General features: G+C 39.9%; 1 protein-coding gene across 1 annotated transcript; it reads right to left on the minus strand.

The window, feature by feature from the left end:
• Window positions 1–707: 707 nt before the first annotated feature.
• On the minus strand, window positions 708–21108 carry LOC143288563 (malectin-B-like). The gene is made up of 4 exons (XM_076597169.1): window positions 20696–21108; window positions 17298–17480; window positions 12114–12171; window positions 708–9652 (listed from the first exon to the last, which is right to left on the minus strand). The coding sequence occupies exons 1-4, from the start codon at window positions 21083–21085 to the stop codon at window positions 9411–9413; spliced, it is 873 nt and encodes a 290-aa protein (XP_076453284.1). The 5' UTR covers window positions 21086–21108; the 3' UTR covers window positions 708–9410.
• Window positions 21109–21451: the final 343 nt, after the last annotated feature.

Raw genomic sequence — 21451 nt, forward strand, 5'->3', positions numbered from 1 at the left:
TGCACAAATTAAGTCATGATAATTCCAATTAACACTTTTAAAAAAAAATATGCATCCTTCACACACACACACACACACACGTACACACACATACACAATCACTGATAAAGTTGCAAAGGAGCAGCACTGCGGTGACGTGACAAAGTAAATGTGTCATGTGGTGGCAAGAAAGCAAAGGGCTCAGTTCATGCCTGCACATGTACACTTTTTTTTCCTTTTCTTTTTTTAAATATACTTTTTATTTCTTATTATCTTGTTTGTAAATTTATCATGCTCTGTTTGTAACAGCAAGAGTTTTGTGGAGTTAATTGATTAATGCTGCTTGTGTCCCAAATGTCAAGTAGTAATGTGTGTGTGTGTGTGTGTGTGTGTGTGTGTGCATATGGTTTTTGGTGTTTGATTGTTGTTTTTTTGAGTGAAGGATAGCAAGTTGGTTAAGACTGCATGATTGATGAGCACACACACACACACACACACACACACACACACACACACATGCACACATACACATCACTACACATGTATGTATATGTACCATAATAAACCACACACACACACACACACACACACACACACATTATAAACACATTTGCACCCCCCCCCCCCATCCCCCTCCCCCCATACACACACACACACACACACACAGATGGTAATAAACACACAACATCACAACCCCCAAAGGAATCAATCAACGAGAAGTTTGAAAAGTCCATTTAATTCAGATCTCTCCCCCCAAAAAAACCAACACCCAATAACGAATAACCTCCTCTCACAACATCACTGCAGTAGTTGTAGGCACAAAATGAGATGCAATTGATAATGGTTTGGACAGACTGACAATTCTAATACACACTCCACCACATACACAAGCTCTTATTATGCAACATTTTGATATTCATTTTCACAGATATACCACATGGGATCAAGTTCACATTCACAAATATCCCGCAAAGATTCAGTTCATGTTCACAAATATCCAACAATAGTTTTATCAATGTTCACTGATATGCCACACAGTGTTAGGCTCGCTCACATTCACTGATATCCCGCATAGTTCACAGTCACAGACACTGCACATGGTTCATAGTCAGACAATGCACATAGTTGACAGTCACAGACATCCCTCATAGTTCACAGTCACAGATGTCCCAAACAGTTCACACTCAAAGACATTCCACAAAGTGTCAGTTCACATTCAGACATCCCACACAGTTCACATTTACAGGCATCCCGCAGAGTATCTATTCACATTAACAGACATCCAACACAGTTTCAGTTCACAGACACAGACATCCCACATTGTTCACAGTCACAGTCATTCCACAAAGTTTCACTTCACAAAGACATCCCACATAGTTTCAGTTCAGATTCACGGATATCCTGCAGCTTCACTTCAGTCACAGACATCCCACATAGTTCACAGTCACAGACATCCCACATAGTTCACATTCACAGACATTCCAAATTGTTCAGTCAGTCATTCCACATTATTCAGTCACAGACGTCCCACACAGTTCACATTCAGACATTCCACATAGTGTCAGTTCACATTCACAGACATCCCACATAGTTCACAGTCACAGACATCCCACATAGTTCACAGTCACAGACATCCCACATAGTTTCAGTTCACATTCACAGACATCCCACATAGTTCACAGTCACAGACATCCCACATAGTTTCAGTTCACATTCACAGACATCCCACATAGTTCACAGTCACAGACATCCCACATAGTTCACAGTCACAGACATTCCACATAGTGTCAGTTCACATTCACAGACATCCCACATAGTTCAGTCACAGACATTCCACATAGCATCAGTTCACATTCACAGACATCTCACATAGTTCACAGTCACAGACATCCCACATAGTTCACAGTCACAGACATCCCACATAGTTCACAGTCACAGACATTCCACATAGTGTCAGTTCACATTCACAGACATCTCACATAGTTCACAGTCACAGACATTCCACATAGTGTCAGTTCACATTCACAGACATCTCACATAGTTCACAGTCACAGACATTCCACATAGTGTCAGTTCACATTCACAGACATCTCACATAGTTCACAGTCACAGACATTCCACATAGTGTCAGTTCACATTCACAGACATCTCACATAGTTCACAGTCACAGACATTCCACATAGTGTCAGTTCACATTCACAGACATCTCACATAGTTCACAGTCACATACATTCCACATAGTGTCAATCCCACATAGTTCACAGTTACAGACATTCCACACAGTGTCAGTTCACATTCACAGACATCCCACATAGTTCACATTCACAGACATCCCACATAGTTCACAGTCACAGACATTCCGCATAGTGTCAGTTCACAGTCACAAATGTCCCAAATAGTTCACAGTCACAGACATCCCACATAGTTCACAGTCACAGACATTCCACATAGTGTCAGTTCACAGTCACAGATGTCCCAAATAGTTCACAGTCACAGACATCCCACAGAGTTTCAGTTCACTTTCACAGATTCCCACATAGTTTCACTCCAGTCACAGTCATCCCACATAGTTTCACTTCACATTCACAAAGCAGACACACCGAGACAGTTACTTCATGTGTTCTTTAAGGCAAAGAACCGCAAGCAATTGTTTCAATATCTACTAACTGTATAATCAGAACGACATGTACTCAGGTGGCAAAACCATGGCGAATGCATGGTAAGCATGCAGTATGACCTGAACCAATGAAAACGATGGAGAAAAAAAAATTAAAGGAAGAAAACTCCAGTAATGTCCATCTACAATGTCTGTTGTTTTTCCTCTTCACTTCAGTCTGCAGCATGCTTTACATAACTTCACTTCAGTCTGCAGTATGCTTTACATAACTTCACTTCAGTCTGCAGCATGCTTTACATAACTCAAACTTGACAAACCAATAGTCAAGACGGTGGATTTTTTGTTTTTTTGTTTGTTTTTTAGTTTTTGTTGTTGTTGTTATTGTTGCTTCTTTAATGAGATTTGTATAGTCTTAAGGCCTGACAAGCATGTGTTAGGTTTATGCCAAGTCTGAAAACGGATGAAATTTAGTCCTGCAATTTCACTAGACTATACTCCGTACGCCCAGAATTTGTAAGACAAACAGCGCGTTTATTTTTGTTAAGTACTTCTAGAAGTGTATAATGATGATAATGATAATAATGATGATGATAATAACAATAATAATAAAAATGATATTAAGTTCATTTCTATTGTACTTTTCATTAAATTACAACAAAAAGAAACATGATACACAAAAATTACACACACACACACACACACACACACACACACACACACACTGGTGCTTCAAAACATAATCACCCTGTACATGCCGCACGATCACACATGTTAGTGATGCCCTCCGGACACAAGAAACCAATGAACTCCAGGCTGAACAAACCAAGGGTAAACTTCAATACATGCAGCAGCTGACACGCATGCGCATATGGGAACTTATTCGGGAAAATCCCTTTCTAAATAACGATGAAGGCGTTGCCAAGAACAAATTGTGAGAAGTCCAGTCGTTCGTTGTCAGACCTTCACGCCTGCCACATAAATATTCACTTTGCTGCAGCGAAAGTTTTGACGTTCAAAGTCCAGACACTTAATATCACTTCAGATCCATCTTTCTACCAGGTTTCGGGACACTTCGGATCTTTGATTTAGTTGTGGTAAAAAAAAAAAAAAAAAGATCAAAATAAAACAAATAAAACAAACACAAAAAAAAATTTTTGTAAATTGTGTTGCATTCAAAGAAATAACAAAAAATAAATGTCAGAGGCAGAAGGACTGAAAGAGAGGTAAAACAAATTTGGTAAAATCAATGAATGCTCACAACTAAAAAAAAAAATTGTAATTTAAAAAAAAAAATCATGAAGGAAGACATGCCAAAAAATGGTTTGTCTAACATCACCAAGCTGAACAAGAAAGAGTGGAAATTGAGAGGCTGGCTGCGGATCAGCTGGCCTCCATCTTAAGCGAAGCAACCACCTGCCCATTGGCACTTTTTAATCCAGCGATCATGTCTCTATGCCTCATTCTTTAAGTCTCTCTAACTGAGCTGGCAATTTTGTTGTAGATGAAAATTACCTTGGGCAATATATACAAACTGGAACTGAGAAAGAGAGAGAGAATGACAGAGAAACTGGTAACTCAGTTGTAAAGTGCTAACTGTGAAGAAGACTGAAGGGAGGGAGGTGGGCAAAGACTGAGAGAGATTATGGCACACACACACATGCACGTGCGCACGCACACACTATTAACATTATCATCATAAGAGAGGAAGAGATGCCAAAGATCAAAGTTTGTTTGCTTGTTTTGTTTTGTTTTAAACAGAAAGTGCACAGATAAGCATTCACTTGTGGAATGTGCATCCATCATATGCTCGGACCACTTTCCTGTCCTTGTTGTTATAGTATAATGCAGAACAATGACGAAACATGTTCGTGGAAATGTCTACACTCTACTACTGTTCAGCAGTGAAATGTACGCTGCCAGCCTCCCTAAGATGGTGGCCAGCAGGTGCGGGTGTCAGCCTGTTATTTTGGTGCAGATGCCACTCCTTCCTATTCAGCTCGGTGGTTAACTTCCTTTAACAAAGGGAAATAAGTCTGCCAGTGTTCCTTGTGATGCTAGCGTGTAACAGAGACTATGGAATGAGAAGTTCATGCCTCAAACCCTACTTCTGGTTCTGTTTTGTTTTGTTTGTCATAGTTCAAAGCAACCAGTTTCATTCAATTTACACTATACACATAGTTACTTCAGAAATCACTTTACAACAAGTGCACCAAATTTTACAACAATCCATTCAGGAAGAAAATTTAATAGATCATTTTCATGACTTAACCCTCTTTCAGTCTTTGCTACTTGGTCTGGAGTACTGAGATTACTTAGTTTTACTTTGGGATGAAATAGGTTAATGTTCACTTCATTACTAATACATGGCCACAAGGGCATTCCAGGTTGATCGCTGAACTCGAAGTAAAAATGTTGCAAGTCCCGAGTTTGAATCACAGACACCCAACATAAAAAAGTGGCATTTTCACTGCCCATCTTAACATGGCGTTGTTCTGGTGGCGTCAGGGTAGTGTCAGATATCTCCCCTACCCCCACTTTCATGCAATGGTTATCCCCATCAACCATATCATTTCATGCAGTGATGTTGATCAAACTCACAATAGTTTTGGCCTTTTCCCCCATTTCACATGTTCCAAACATACGCTTGTCTTTGGGAACGGTGATAACTATTTGAAAGCAGAAAACAACCAAAGGAGATTTCAAAACTGGTGTAAAATGTGAAACGGTTTTCAACAGAAGAATATTACAACTGCTACCCAAGATTTCAAAACCTGTGCAAAATTTGAAACACTTTTCAAAGGAGGATCGTGACAACTGCTACCAAACTTTGTCAAATACAAACACAAAAAGAAAGACATCTCTTTTGCTCTTTTTATCACCATCTGTTCACCATGTGGCAAACCAGTCACTCTTTCTGTCACCATCTGTTCACCATGTGGCAAACCAGTCACTCTTTCTATCACAATCTATTCACCATGTGGCAAACCGGTCACTCTTTCTATCACAATCTATTCACCATCTGGAAAACCAGTCACTCTTTCTATCACAATCTTTTCACCATCTGGAAAACCAGTCACTCTTTCTATCACAATCTGTTCACCATGTGGCAAACCAGTCACTCTTTCTATCACAATTTATTCACCATGTGGCAAACCAGTCACTCTTTCTATCACAATCTATTCACCATGTGGCAAACCAGTCACTCTTTCTATCACAATCTGTTCACCATCTGGCAAACCAGTCACTCTTTCTATCACCATCTGTTCACCATCTGGCAAACCAGTCACTCTTTCTATCACCATCTGTTCACCATCTGGCAAACCAGTCACTCTTTCTATCACAATCTATTCACCATCTGGAAAACCAGTCATTCACTCCAAGGACACCAAACTTCTGCTTTCAATACAGACTGAAGATACTATGTGACATCTCTAGTAAAATACATGGGAATAATACAATATTGTTTTTAAAAAGACTGGAATTCAGTTCATGGCAAACACAAGTGGCTTACAACTTCTGGAAATATTTTGACTATGGAAGGTCCACTCTTTCACCAAAAAATACACGCATGAAATATTGCAAATATAATATTTTCAATGGCACCACAGTTTAAGATTAATTATTTAATACCAATGGCACAGGTTAGGACTTTTTCCAACCTGTCAACAGCTTCCACACACTTTGAACATATGTAATTCTTTTTATCATGAAATATAATGTATATCTCATACTCTGGTCCTTAAAAGGTACACAATTCATCATCATTCCACAGCTAGTCACTTATCTATAGGTGTAAACAGGACATGTATAGCATACCAGAGTGGGGATATTTCAATATACTATCTCCAAAATCACTTTGACAACACAGCACAATCAGAACGGCAGTTAATATGCAGCTTAATCAAAATGATGTAAATTATAAAATACTGCTATGGAACGTAAAAGCCAACTGCGTACACAGCAGAAATCTACCAGCGAAAAAAAATAACAAACAACAAACTGTAGGAATATTAACAACTGTTTTCTTTTCCAAGCCATACATCAGCAATGTATATTAGGAACATGTAATAAAACTGCTCAGTTGAAGATAAATGTTAAAAAAAAAAAAAGTTTCAGCTGATACTAATGATTGTGTAATAATACTGTTTCGTTGCTGTTGGCAGTGTCAGATCTACGTTGATGTGGCTACCTAACAAGATCCAGTGACCTTGCTGAAACAATCCTCCAAGGAATTGTTGAGGGAGGAAGATGGAGGGAAATGCAGAAGAAAAAAAAACAATGGACTGACAACACTGCATAATGGACAGGAAAACCATTTGCAGAGACGCAGGCTTTAACACACAACCGACAGACCTGTAGGAATCTGGTGAACAGTTCTTCTGTGTGGTGCCCCGATGACTTCTCACAAAGCTGAGGGAGAAGAACACCCATTTCAGACATAAACATCACATCCACAACTTTCAGACTGTAAGATGTGATGACAACTGCTGTCCCTTCAATATGATAATAATGATTTTCTCCAGCACAGTACAAGCTATCTATTCTGTCTAAGCAACAAAACAAAAAAAGAACTTATTTTAAACACACACACACATAATTCACCACAAATTTCCATCCATGTAGATTTAAGACACTGAATCTTTCCAAGCTATATTACACAACCCACTACAAGTCACACTTAATTTCAGGTTTCAATTTTAAAGCAATGAATGAATTTCTGTGCCTTGTCCAGCACTGACCTAAAGACATTCTGATACTAGCTGATGCTTACAGTCCAGCTGACCACAGAGGATCACATCAGGACAGTTAATCCGCGGAAAGATTCCGCTGACAAAACATAACTGCATGGAGCAGTGCCCTTCTGAGCAAAAACTGATAACTGTTATCTTTCAAGCTGCCATTACCCGCTGTAGGTGAACAGTTTTCTTCAGATCAGGTCCATAAGCACTGTGCTTCTTTCAACATTGTACAGTTAGTTGCCTGCAACACTGAACATAACTACGGAGATGATGCAAACTACCATGTAATATCTCCCTACTTACTTTACTGTCATTCTCTTCTCTTAAAATCCTATTTCTTCTCTTGGCGGTGAGGTAAAAAATAAAAACAAAAATAAACCCAAACTGGATAAGAAATCTCTTTGCCTTCTGTAGAGATTAATAATAATAACAATAATAAAAATGATAATAATAACTATAGTAATACTAATGATACTCATAACAATACTACTAGCAATTATAATCATATCTATATTGTGATGAATTTTGTGCAGAATCAAATCAACAGCATGAGACAGGCACATTAAATTCCAAAAAGCTCTTCAACTCTGACAGTGTACCTATCTTCATCCATCATACTTAGTGTTCTGTCTTTAGGTCAGCAGAGGCAGTGCAGTAGCCTGAGAAATACTCTTCTGCACACAGTGATATGAACGGAGTGCATGAAATGAAATAACTGTTGAGCTTCTTTTGTATCAGCTGGTCCATTCATTTTTTTTTTTTTTTTTAATCTTCATTAGTCAACACTCTATTCATGACATCTCTCCTTCACACACACACACACACACACACACACACACACACACACTAATACACACTGCCCAGTCACCTACCCACCCCACACATATGCATGAACACACACATTCACCTATTTATGCACAACACTAATAAAACACACACACACACAAACACACACGCACACATGCCCCCTGCCCCCGGCCAACACACACACACAACATACACATGACACATGCCTAATACACACTGACACATACACAAAACACACACAATACACACTGATACATACACAAAATACACACACACATGCCCAGCATATACACAAACATACGCACAACATGCATGAAACATACACCATATTTACATACCCATGCACAATACACAACACACACATACATGCAGGCCATCCAAAACTTTTAAAAATATATATCTGTCAATCGTGTTAATATCTCCTCAACCCTTGAAAGGAATCTCCAAAGGGACAAAATAATATTGATTTTTTTTTTTTAACTTAAAAGCAACAACAAAAGCAAGATAAACAATTGTTCAAAAACTGACAAGCTGAGGAGACAGAAGTGAACAGTTTTTCCTGATGAACAAAAGTTCTCTCCTATTCGATTTCCCTCCCTAGCTCCTGGGTGACGGCATCACAGTTTGCAGAACTCACGGTTCTGTTGACCAATCAACTGTTTTCACTTCCAGTCCTTTTGACATTCAAAAAAATCTGACCCATCAAACCATCACTCTTGACACACACAATCACACCTACTCACACGCACTCCTCACAACTCATACCTACTTTCCTTCTTTATTTTGGTTTTGTTTTGAGCCATAAACATTGTTATAACATCAACACCAAACAATCCAAAACAACAGCTGAACCAGATAAAAATAAACCAATGAACTCAACAATCAAATCTCTGGAACTTCATGGTAAAACATGAATAATGCACACAAAAAAAGAAAACCCAAAGAATAAACTCTCCAGATTCTGTAAAAAGACAGAAAGAGTTAATAAATAAACATCACATAACACAAAACATGTACACCCCCCAAGAAACAAGATCTGAAAGATTGATTCCGTGAAAGAAAAAAAGACAGAAACTGAGAAAGAGGAGAGTAAACCACCACCATCAGATAACACAAGACATGCACACCCCTCAAGGAATAAACTCTCAAGATTCTGAAAAAAAGAAAGAAAAGAAACAGACAGAAAGAAAGAAAGAAACAAAGAAAATAACCATCCGATAACAGGAAACTATGTAACACCAAGTGTCTGACCGTTCACCCCTCCCCGCTCACAACTTGCATAAACAGAAGAGGAGAGGAATGAAGGCCCCGATGGCAATGAACACTGGCAGCAGCATGGTGCTCGTGTTGTCCCCTGCGTAGGGGTCCTTGACCCTTGGGGCCGAGGGTCGGTGCTGCCTGGAGGAGGCCTTTCTGTGCAGACGCTCACGCTGCAGCTCCTCCTCCTCCTCCTCATCTTCCTCTTCCGCTGGGGGCTCTCCGTTGGGCAGCGGGGGAAGCCTGGGCACGTCTGTGGGGTGACGAAAGGAAACCCCAAGAGGAAGCCCAAAGGCATTCGTAAATAACAACAACAACAACAATAATAATCATTATCATAAGAATCATTATGATCATTATTATTACTGCTATATAATTATTATCATCATCAATAACAAATGCACAGCATTAAAATTTACATCTTGTGCAGAAATGAATCAAAGAGCTTTCATGCCCAACTGTCACAAGCACACATAACATTAAAACAAAGTAAATCAGTAAATGATAACAACAACAACGATAATAATAATAATGATAACACTTAATATCATAATCATTATCGATAACAAATGTATAGGGAAAGAGGGAGATCAATCTAAGCGCAAGGTCCAGAAAGAGAAATATTGGCAGCCAACAGTGGAGTATTTGAATTTGTGAACACAGTATCAGAGGGGATCTAAAGCTGATCACATAGACTGAGATGGGTGACCATGAGATGGAAACTGCATGAGGATTGTCAGGCTTAACATTGTATAAAAATGGTGGCCAAAGACCCCAATAAGCGTGAAATTGTAAGATATTCTGTTGAAAAAAAAAAACACAGCTGTTCTGGTGGGGGAACTCTAGACAGGTAAAACTGATATCTTTTTTTTTTCTTTTTTTTTTTTTTGCTGCCCCATCATCTGCACCATTTCAGTGGCGCTATTTCCATGACGCTCATTCTGAGTCCCTCATAAGGCTGTCCCCCATGGTTCATCTGTCCCTGTCTGGCAAAAAAAAAATCAAATATCTAAAAATCATGCCATGTTTCTTGATAAAAAAAAAGACAGAAAATAACAAATGCTAAAACGTAACCACCACCCCTCACCCTCCCCCCTTCCCCATCCCCCTGGCTCTCACACCTCCCCGCTCACACACACATGCACACACACGCACACATACACATGAATAATCAAAACTGGCTCGTTTTGTTCAAACACATCAGCCCCAAATTGGAGTACTGAAACATCCTGTGTTCATTTCTAATCTCCTCCAGATCATCACTGGATCCATGCAGTTCACCCCAATCAAGGTCACAGAGCAAGTCACTGCTATACCTCCCCTCCACCAGAGGAAAGACGAAAAGATCATGGCTCAGGCTGAGAAATTCAAGTGCCACCTACCACAAGCCAGCTGAATCCCTCTGACTTGCCGCAGCCATGGAATAAAGACTAAAAAAATCTCTACATATCCACAACAATTCCTCAAGTTGCCTCAGGACACACCCAGGATGTTGCATTCAAACAAGCTCCCACACTGGCCATGACTGCTGAGAATACCCAGAAGAATCCTGGATTCATGCATTCACTAACGGCTCAACAACCATCACTGTGACTGATGGAGGAACAGGAGTACTCATCAAATCTCCTGAGGGACATACCTCCACAGCACGGATACCAACTGGGAACCACTGCTACAACTACTTGGCTGAAATTCAGGCCTTCATGCAGGCTGCCACCATGGTTTTTGACTCAGAGAGCAAATGTCTCCAAGCTGTCTTCCTCTCTGATGTGCTGTCTGTTCTGGAGTCCCTTGCAGGGGACAAATTTCCTCACCTCATGGAAAGACTACAAGAAGTTGCCAAGAGAAGATGAGTAGTCCTGGGAGCCTGCCCACTGCAGAATCCCAGGCAACGAAGCAGATCAGCTCACCAAATTCAGAGCAAGAAGAAGTCAACCAGAAAACAGTATCAGTTTCACAGAGAAGACCCTTGTGAAGGCAATTTTATGACCAAAAACCACAAGGGATGCATATCACCTTCTTGAACACTAGCAACAGGTGGTGATCATAAGATCATGAACTAGCCATTGCCATCTCAATGCCCACCTGTTCAGGAAGATGAAGCTGGCACCTTCTCCTATCTGCTCCTGTGGTCTCGAAGACCAAACACAAAAACACTTTCATGACACCAACCTTACTGCACACCAAGCTCCATGGCTCCAGACAGGACTTGGGAGAGAAGACGGGCTGAACTTACACTGTGAAGAGGCAAACAAGAAGATGAAATCTAATCTAGCATGCTGCCCAACAACCTGTCCAGGGCTTGAAATACCTACCTGTCCAACTGCCTGGGACATACAAACCTTCTAGCCGACAGGAAGTAGAAATGCTCTCTCCAGCTGCCCACTGGGCAACTAATTTTTTACTGTGTCAGTGAAAGGGTGACTGTGCAGACCGATCATATTTCCCTCCTCTTCTTTTCACTTGAACACCTACATCCCCTGCCCGATTTTCCTCAGCCTGTAATACATACTACCTATGTAAAGAATAATGTCTGTTGACGTGTCATTGAATTACTGGTAGTTTCTTACAATAGCCATCTTTATCTGGGGAGGCCATGTTGAAATTTGCATTGACAGGTAGAATCTTTTGTAATGAACTTGTCCGCAAGACATCCTAAAAATTAATTATCTGTGATTTTCTAGCCCTGCCATCTCGACAATCTGATGACCTACCTTCCAAAGATCCTTTCATCACATAGATGGCATTCACCTTGGGGTTGTCCAGGTCTCCCTGTCAGAGCAAAATGAATATTTATCTCATTTTTCAGATCTCAAAATGTGTGATGAATTTCAGAGACTGTTATCAATGATGAATACTTAATAAGGTCCACACAGATGAGACCAAACAAAATTCCTTCCTTTTCCTGACATTTTCCAGTCTACAATAAGATTTTTAAAATTCCATACCAAAATTAAACCCAGACTGAACCAAAAATTTGTCTGCTAGACTGCTGATGGAATAGACTGGTGGATATCCTTGTACTTATGTTCAAATCTCCATCATTTTTGTTTGTTCGTTGTTTGTTTGTTTATTTTTTGTGCATTTAACAGTTTGTTGAATGGTACTGGTAATGGTACTTTTTTTTTTTTTTTTACATTATAATTTTTTTTTTTTTTAATTTGTGTAAGCTTATCTATTATTTATTCACCTTTTTTCTTTCTTTTTTTTTTTTCTTTTTTTCCCCTCAAGGCCTGACTAAGCGCGTTGGATTACGCTGCTGGTCAGGCATCTGCTTGGCAGATGTGGTGTAGCGTATATGGATTTGTCCGAACGCAGTGACGCCTCCCTGAGCTACTGAAACTGAAACTGAAACTGGTCAAGGGTTTTATCAAAAATTCCAAAACTTTCCCAGACCCTGAAGGGCAACACATATTTTTCCAAGACTTTTAAAAGCTCCTTAAATGGTTCTATATTTTCTCAAGACTCTTGTAGTTCTAGACTTTAACAATAATAATAATAACAATGTACATGTATACACACACACACACACACACACACACACACTCTCTCTCTCTCTCTCTCTCTCTCCCTTTTCCCACTCTTCATACATTCAAAGTGAGCTGACATGGGTGGTGCTGGAGAACAAGGAAGCTGAGAGTGCTAAAAGATAGGTCTTAAAAAGATGAGTTATTAGTGATGAGCGAAAAGCAGAAATGGAATCAGATGCACGGATATGATGACGAAGGTTGTTCCAGATGTGAGAAGCAGCAAAGGAGAAAGAACATTCACCACAGGTTCTTGTATTGACACGAAGAAGTTTCAAAAGATAACAGTCAGAGGAAGAGTGAAGATTTCTTGCGGGAGTGTAAACACTGATAAGATCAGAAAGATATGTAGGTCCTGCGGAGTGGAAAGCAGAATAGCAGAGACATGCAACTTTGTATCTAATTCTCGCTTCAATGGGGACCAATGCAGAGGTGAGGAGAAATATGATCAGTATGTGAGACTCTGAGAATCAGATGGGCAGTATTGTTTTGAAGTTTTTTAATTTGCTGAAGAATATTACGTGGACAGCCTATGAGAAGAGAATTACAGTAGTCGATTCATGACAGCACAACAGCAGAAATAAGAGTTTTAGTAGTTTCAACAGAAAGGTACTGACGGATTGAGTTGATGCGACAAAGTCCACAAATGACAATGCGTATCAGATTTACTACCTGAGCATGCATGTTGAGGTTTGAGTCAAGAATGACTCCAAGGTTCCTTGCTGATTTAGAAAACCGAACTGTGGCATCACCAACCACAGTAGAGGCAAGAAAATAAGTAGATGTGGACATTCTTGCAGAGGAAATAACCATAGCATCAGTTTTGTAATCATTTAACTTTAGTTTGTTGAATGTTATCCAGGATTTAACATCGAGAATACAATATAACTGGGATTGTTAGCCAACAATTTCTGCAATCTCACAATTTCTCACATTAAGAGAAATGGTGGGATTGTGAGAAAATGTGGTTGTTCCCCTCCCACATTTTCTCTAACTTTGCGAGAAAATGTGGGGGGTGCCCCCACGCTTTCTCAAAAGGTGTGAGAACGCGTGGAAGTCCCCCTTATTTTTATTGAAAAAATTTCCGTTATCACTGGAATTAGTTTCTTGTTTTTCCAAATGCAAATCTTTGAGAAAAATGGGAGAGAGAAATGGAAAGAGAAAGAGGGGGGCAACAACAACAATGATCATGATAATGACAGTGGCGTCAGCAAAGACATCAACAGTAATGACACTGAAACTGACATCTATTTATTGTATTTCACATAAGATGGATCACTTTAATGCATCAACCTCAAATTTAAAAACAGAATAAAAACAAACAGCAAAATTAAGGCAATGTGTATAATTCTAACCAAATATAATACACCACAATTTGAACCAAACCTTTCCAGATGGATGTTGGTAATAACATCGAAATTATTCAAATTTCTACATAAATGTGACAGAAAAGGAAATTTTCTATCTAAAATTACGTTTAAATAACATATTTACCGTGACCCAACTAGTGCAGACTCCGGCAGGGGTCTGACATTCCTGTCCTGTGCAAACTACTATCCGCCTACGGCACTAAGGGACATTATAATTATTCCCCTTGCGCTCGTTTTCACCTGTGTCGGTTACGGTGACATCGAACCACGGACTCTCACACACAACATGACACTCCTCCCTGTTCAGCGAGGACACGTCGCACAAGGGGTTTATGTGCTCTAAAGACACATTCCTTTTCGATGATTTTCGGCGCCAAGGGAGGCAACTCCACATTTGTAACCTAGGCGCTCGAAGCTGTGGTGCTTTTTGTGGGGAGTGTGAAAACAGTACCAAATAGTTTGAAGTTTTGTTGTGAAGCAACCTTTTCTGTCACATTTATTTAGAAGGTTCCTTCCTTTCATGCTTGTTCATAAGTTCATCTGTTTGTGTTAGCATCCTTCCACATACATGGTTGCACTAAAAATAGATTTGCAGTTTCAGAGAGGCCACTCAAAACATGAAAATATTGTAAATGGAGAGAGTTACCACTCTTTACTATTTGTTAATCATTTCATCTCCATGCCTAATTCTTTGTTCGTTTCCAGCTGAAAAACCACCGAGGCAACCATGTGTTTGTTATGTATTGTCCATGTGTTCTGTGTGGCTTGTTCAGGATTAAAGAGGCTATGCCAGTCTTGAATAAAAGCTTATTTGTGTTTGCACATTTCTTCTGTCTTTGCTGCTGTGTGTACATGTCAGATGATCGGTATAAGGACAGGCCCGGCGCTTCCTTTTTTTGAGGAAGTGTCTGGGTTTTATTCCCATGTATGAGTACCTTTTATTTACCTGTGTGCAAGCTGAATAGGTAGCGTAAGCAGAACTGACTTGAAGTTGTGTAACTTGTTAATGGAGATAGTTACCACTCTTTACTATTTGTTAATGAAAATATTATTTTAAAATAAAGAAGTTGAAAGAAGAAGAACAAATCAATCAGCCAAGCAAACAGACAGAAAGAAACACTCACACACGCACGCACGCACGCACACACACACACACAGGCACACACGCACACACTCACTCACCCACTTACCCACTCACTCTCTCACAAAACCACTCACATACACATATATACACATGCACACATTTTTTTAACCTAATAGTAATACTGTGCCATCACAATCACCATCTTCACTATCATCACCATCATTGTCATGACTTTCGTTGTCATCATACCCTCTTTCTCCTTTGGCTTTCCCCCCTCTCTCTCTCAAATTGACTGATGTTGGTAAAAGACAAGAAACCAACCCCGATGAAAAAGGAAATATTTCATATAAAAATATGGGGGATTTCCCATGCTTTCTTGCAGCTGAGAGAAAACATCGGAGGGGAGCGACCACACTTTCTTGCAATCCACAATTTTTCTCACAGTGAGAGAAATCATGGGACTGCGAGAAATCATGGCATGTACAACTCCATTGATTATTCAAACAGCTTGTGGAAATACGTTATGCCCCACACATTTGTGACCAACGCTGCTGGTGAAACTGTCAATCTTCATACAGCAGCTGCAAAATGGTTCAGCCAACATTAACATGACAACACCCAACATGTCGCATAGGTCTTTGTTAATAATACTTAGGCAGCAATCTGTCTTTGTGTTCCATAAACACAATAGTAGCTGCACAAAGTGTGTGTGTGTGTGTGTGTGTGTGTGCACGCGTGCACTGGCTTGCTAGCTGGAAGAGACTATAATTCAAGGTCCCGTGTAGCATGCACTCAGAGCAAGTGAAAGAGCCAAAAGCAACAAAAGGGTTGTCCCTGGAAAATTTCTGTTGGAAAATACTCTGTAATACTAAAAAAAATTATACCTGCAGATTTTTTTTTTTTTTTTTCACTTTGGTGACGTGCTGTCACACTGAGAAATCTGTTGTGACAAAAAAAGTAATGTAATTCAGTATAACAATGCAATATATGCATTTATGGACACACACACACACACACACACACACACACACACACACAAACACTGCCAATAAAACACAGGCTGCAGACACTGCAGGAAATATGTGTGACGGCACCAACACCAGCCTGAATGGGTGTGGCAGGTGTGGGTGATTTTTGTTGGGTGGCATGCACCAGCTTGGAAGAAAGATGGGATGTAACACCCAGCAAAGTTTCAGTTTCACGAAGGTGTCAAAGCGTTTGGACTGATCAATACGTATCATTATATGTGCGCTCCACAACACCTGCTTTGGGAAAAGAAAAAAAAAGGTAAAGAAGGAGACACCTGATCTTTACATCAATCCAGTGCGCTTGTGACACCTTGAAAGCCTACCCTAGGTTTGTGTAAAATGTCATCATAAAATGAAATAACACATCTAAATAAAGCGAAAGATACACAGAAGACAAATAAATGAAATCACTCACTGTCCGCACAATGTATGTGTGAATATGTGCGCTGAATTGAATGAATGCATGCATACCTGTTAAAGCTACTTGTAGTGAACAGACAATAAGAGAAGAAGACAGAGACAAAAAACCACAAGAAACCAAATGTCCTACTTTTTCTGTTCTGTGTCTCGGAGTCAGTCTGTCAATGTTTCTGTAGGTATGTAGAAATGTCATTTGTTCACTGGCTTATATGTATGCTTAAGGACATCTGAACAAACGAATGCGTGCCGAAAAGTACAATTTTGTTTAACAATTTATTATTATCATCATTATCATTATTGTTATTATTATCATTATATTCTTTTTATTATTATAAAATTTGTATTCAGCTAGACAGAGCTAAGTTTGTACTTTTCTAAACATACATAAATCTATGTACAGTCTGCTATTTGTCCTCTTTTTTTTTTAAACTTAACTATTAGCTATAAACAAACCAAAATAAAGTCCCACCTTCACAAACTCCAGGCTGATCTTCTTGCTGTCTATCCTGGACTGCTCTCCGCCCACACGCAGTCGTCCCCCCTTGATGGAGAAGGGGATGATCTCGTCGTGCGCCACGCCTCGCCCCACCCGGTTGAAAATGTCCAGCTCGCTAACCACCGTGTGCTCCCCGTTCAGCACAACATCAAACACCTGGTGACAGCAAGATGGCAGCATAAATTTGAATCACCACGTCAAACACCTGGTGACAGCAAGACGGCAGCATATATTTGAGACATTGTGTAACAGCCTAAAACTACACCCTCCCCCAACCACCCACCCCCTGTCTGGGGTCGTCAACATGCATATATAGACTAACCTGACATGTCAGCCTCGGGGGTAAACTTCAACTAACTGGTGAGAAGTGACTTCCACCCCACACCTCCTGGCCCTCCCTGGTTGGATTTTACCCCTCATAATGGATAAGGGTGGGGGAGGAGGGTCATTGTAGGCTAGCTTGAAATGACCCCTGAGAATAAATTTGGCCCAGCTAGAATCAAGAAGTAGAACTCCTCCCTTCTGTTCAGTTATAATGGAGGAGAGTGAATGGGGTCAGTAAAGGCTATCCCAAAATGATCCGCCTTCCTTTTCATTTCAATAGCTTGATCAAACCTAAGAAAGGGGCCAATGATGATGTAAAAAAAAAATTTTTGTTAAGTTAATAATTCTAATGAAAATAAATGATAATAATTTTCTTTCATGTGCAAAATCTTGACTTGCAGCAATTAAGTTACTCTATTAGTATTACCTTACTCATCCTCTTTTCACACACACACACACACACACACACACACACACACATACACACACACACCACCTACAAAACAGCTAAAGAAATGCCAAGCAAAACAAATAGGGTATATTTTGCATTGTTTCAATTCATTCAGTTATTGTCTAGTAGGGTATATTTTGCATTGTTTCAATTCATTCAGTTATTGAGCTAGACACTGACTATGACTGGACAGCAACAAGTTTTTTTGTTTGTTTTTTTGTTTGGGGTTTGTTTTTTGTTGTTGTTTTTCGGGGTTTTTTTGGGGTTTTTTGTTGTTTTTTGTTGTTGTTGTTGTTGTTTTTTTGCTGTGCACAGTGAAAATGACACCATGCTCTAAAGCTGTCTTCAGAAACAGGGTTGTTTCCTTTCCCCTCCCCCTCTCCCTCCCTGTTGGCTGTTCCCTCCCTCCCCCCAACCCTCCATCTTCACCTCTCCACCTTGTCACCCTATTGCCTCAAAAATAGGTGTGTGTAATTTAAATTACCTGAGGTGCAGTGGCAGAATCAGTAACAGGTGCTGGACTTCTTATGCTGTGTTCATCAAGGATCAAATTTTCAGATCAGTTTCGGCATTCATGGTGCTCTGTCCTCCGGGAAGGCATTTTACTATGATTTCTGACACTTTACCCAGGTGTGAATGGGTACCCGATTTTGGATCGGGATGGTTTAATGGCAGAAGGAATGGACTGGGCCCTGCCTTCCTTTGATGTTCAACTGACATAGTGGATATATGAATTCACTGCCCCGATGGCTGTAACCTACTTTTGACTATGGGACCTTTAATATTTATCATAAACAAGTATGTATATAACTGTGTGCTGGTAAATATATAATTTATATATATGCAAGCAAAATATCATGTCATGTGTGTGCATGTGCACACAAATACTGAAAAAACACTTTTCATTTCTATAGATACTATGTTACATTTACACTTACAGGATAAAAAATAAATAAATAAATAAATTAAAAAAATAAAATAAAACAGAGGAAAAAGAGTGGATGAATCAATCTTTCCAGCAGAAGGAACTAGGAGACTTTGTTCTTGATGGATCAGGATAGGCTGAGAAATGGAGCAGCTTAGTATGGGGGTTGTGTGTGTGTGTGTGTGTGTGTGTGTGTGTGTGTGTGTGTGTGTGTGTGTGTGTCTGTACGTGCATGTGCCATTGTGTGTGAAAATGTACACTGCCTACATAGTATATGTGTGTGCTTGTGTGTACCGGCATTAGTGCATGTGTGAGTACATGTCTAATTTTTTTTTTCATACAGACATACATTGTGTGTGTGTGTGTGTGTGTGTGTGTGTGTGTGAATGCTTTGTGTGTGTGTTTATATATATATATAAGTGCAGATTTTAAAAAAATATTACAACTTTTGTTTTATAGATTTGCCTGTTTTTTCTTGCCTTGTTCTGCTCAAGTTGGTTATTGAGAGATAATTCCTTTTTTGAAAAAATGTCCCTGCCTAGCATTTGGTAATTTCTCCTTGATTGAGTAGTGGTTTCTCTCTGATTCGAAGTCAAGAGCAGGTAGCAAGCCCAGTGAGCACTCCCAAGTGCCAAACAGCTGTCGCTTGCTGTGCAAATCAACCTTCCTTTTGGAGGTACTTAGGACCAACATGAGCAAATGAGAGCTTTTTAAACCACCACCCACCCCAAACACAAATACAGTTTTAAAGGTTAAAGAGTTAACGAGGACTGTTTTTTTGGTGTGTTCTCCATTCCATCATGTAAATACAAAGACATCTGGGCCTGGATTTAATATTCATTATGATTATGTACATATATATATATGTGTGTGTGTGTGTGTGTGTGTGTTTACACAATGTATGCCTGTGGGGATATGTATGCACTTGAGTGTGTGTGCATGTATGTGTTTATGTGTGTGTGTGTGTGTGTGTGTGTGTGTGTGTGTGTGTTCTGCTCAATGCACAAACCAGCTGCTTGAACCAAAAGCAATTGATCTGTGGAAGGACGCAAACCATTGATCACCCCTCAAAGAATTTTGCCGCGCCTCCCTAGTAATTAACATCACAAACAGCAAAGGACAAAGGTTCATCCACTGCATATTGCCTACTGCTCAAAAATCAATATTCTTCCTTAACACACACAAAAATATATATAATATTATGAATGGAAAATTTGCCCTTTTACATTCATCAATATATCTAACAAAACTGCATGTACAAAAACATAAAACAAATAAGAGCAATGGCGTCAGATGATGACAAATCAAATGAAAGTTCTATTAGAGAGGCTCTGAGAAATATGGTTGGCAGAGAATGAGGTAGGGGAGAGAAAGGATGTGAGAGGAGGGTGTGGGGAGAGAGAGAGGGAGGGAGGAGGAGAGAGAGAGGGAGGAAAAAACAGATCTAATGTATCTACCATGGATCTTTCAAACTGAACTTATTATCAAGACGGCAATTAAGTGTTACACATTTTCCTCCCTCTTCTTCACGGTGGATGGGTGGAGAGGAGGAAACAGAGGACAAAGAACCGATTGCATGCAACTTAGAATACTTCTCTGTTTTTCCTTCTCTGTTTTTCTTTCTTCTTTTTTTTAACATATAATCTATTTAAGATCAAAACCATACACCACCTTCTGATTGCTGGCCATGAACCACACTTCGCTGAACTTCATCACCAGCACATAGTCCCCGTCCTTCCACACAGGCATATCGTAAGTGAATGTTGATAGATGGTATCGCTCCGTCTGATACAATATCTGATCTTGTGGCACCACCCTCTGGATTATCAAGTTTTTACCATAGTCCGATGCAAAACCAACATCGCGCAACGGATCGCTGTCATAGCGAATGCCGTGCACGTCAGTGTGCGCATTGCCTCCACAGTTTATCGCCCAGATCATTTCACCAATAGCAAATGCATTTGAGAAAAGACACAAAACAATGAGGAAATTGAAGAAAAAGTGTGTCTTCGTGAAATGCCTGTGATAGCAATGATAAATGACTCCCAAAACTGGAAGCATGATGTTCGTTGGTTGCCTGTCACGCTTTTCGCCGGAGAAGCAGACGAGGAAGTGACGAGAATCAAAGGCAAGCGCTTGCGCAGTCGTCAACAAAGGCAGACAATTTCTGCAGGGGCCGTGTCCCAACGTCACTGGCTTTCCACTGACTATCAAGCACAGACTCTCTCTCTCTCTCTCTCTCTCTCTCTCTACCCGATTTGTGGGCACAAGAACCAGATGGAATGGTTAAAGAATAATCTCAAGAATCGTGAGGTGCAACTACTCTCACCGTTTCTGGAAGAATCTAGAACTGAATTAGAAAGCAAAATAATAAAATCATGTGGTGCGTACAAACATAAAATCAAACTGAATGAGCATTCATATTGT

Source organism: Babylonia areolata, chromosome 12 (assembly GCF_041734735.1).
Source record: "Babylonia areolata isolate BAREFJ2019XMU chromosome 12, ASM4173473v1, whole genome shotgun sequence".
NCBI classification, from domain to species: Eukaryota; Metazoa; Mollusca; class Gastropoda; order Neogastropoda; family Buccinidae; genus Babylonia; species Babylonia areolata.

What these genes read in the sequence shown, in the direction of transcription:
- LOC143288563 (XM_076597169.1), bottom strand. Translation starts at nt 21,085, where the DNA reads ATGCTTCCAGTTTTGGGAGTCATTTATCATTGCTATCACAGGCATTTC. An exon ending in TCATGGCCAGCAATCAGAAG is followed by an intron (nt 17,481 to 20,695) that starts GTGGTGTATGGT and finishes TGCTGTCACCAG; the next exon opens with GTGTTTGATGTTGTGCTGAA. An exon ending in TCAGCCTGGAGTTTGTGAAG is followed by an intron (nt 12,172 to 17,297) that starts GTGGGACTTTAT and finishes TTGCTCTGACAG; the next exon opens with GGAGACCTGGACAACCCCAA.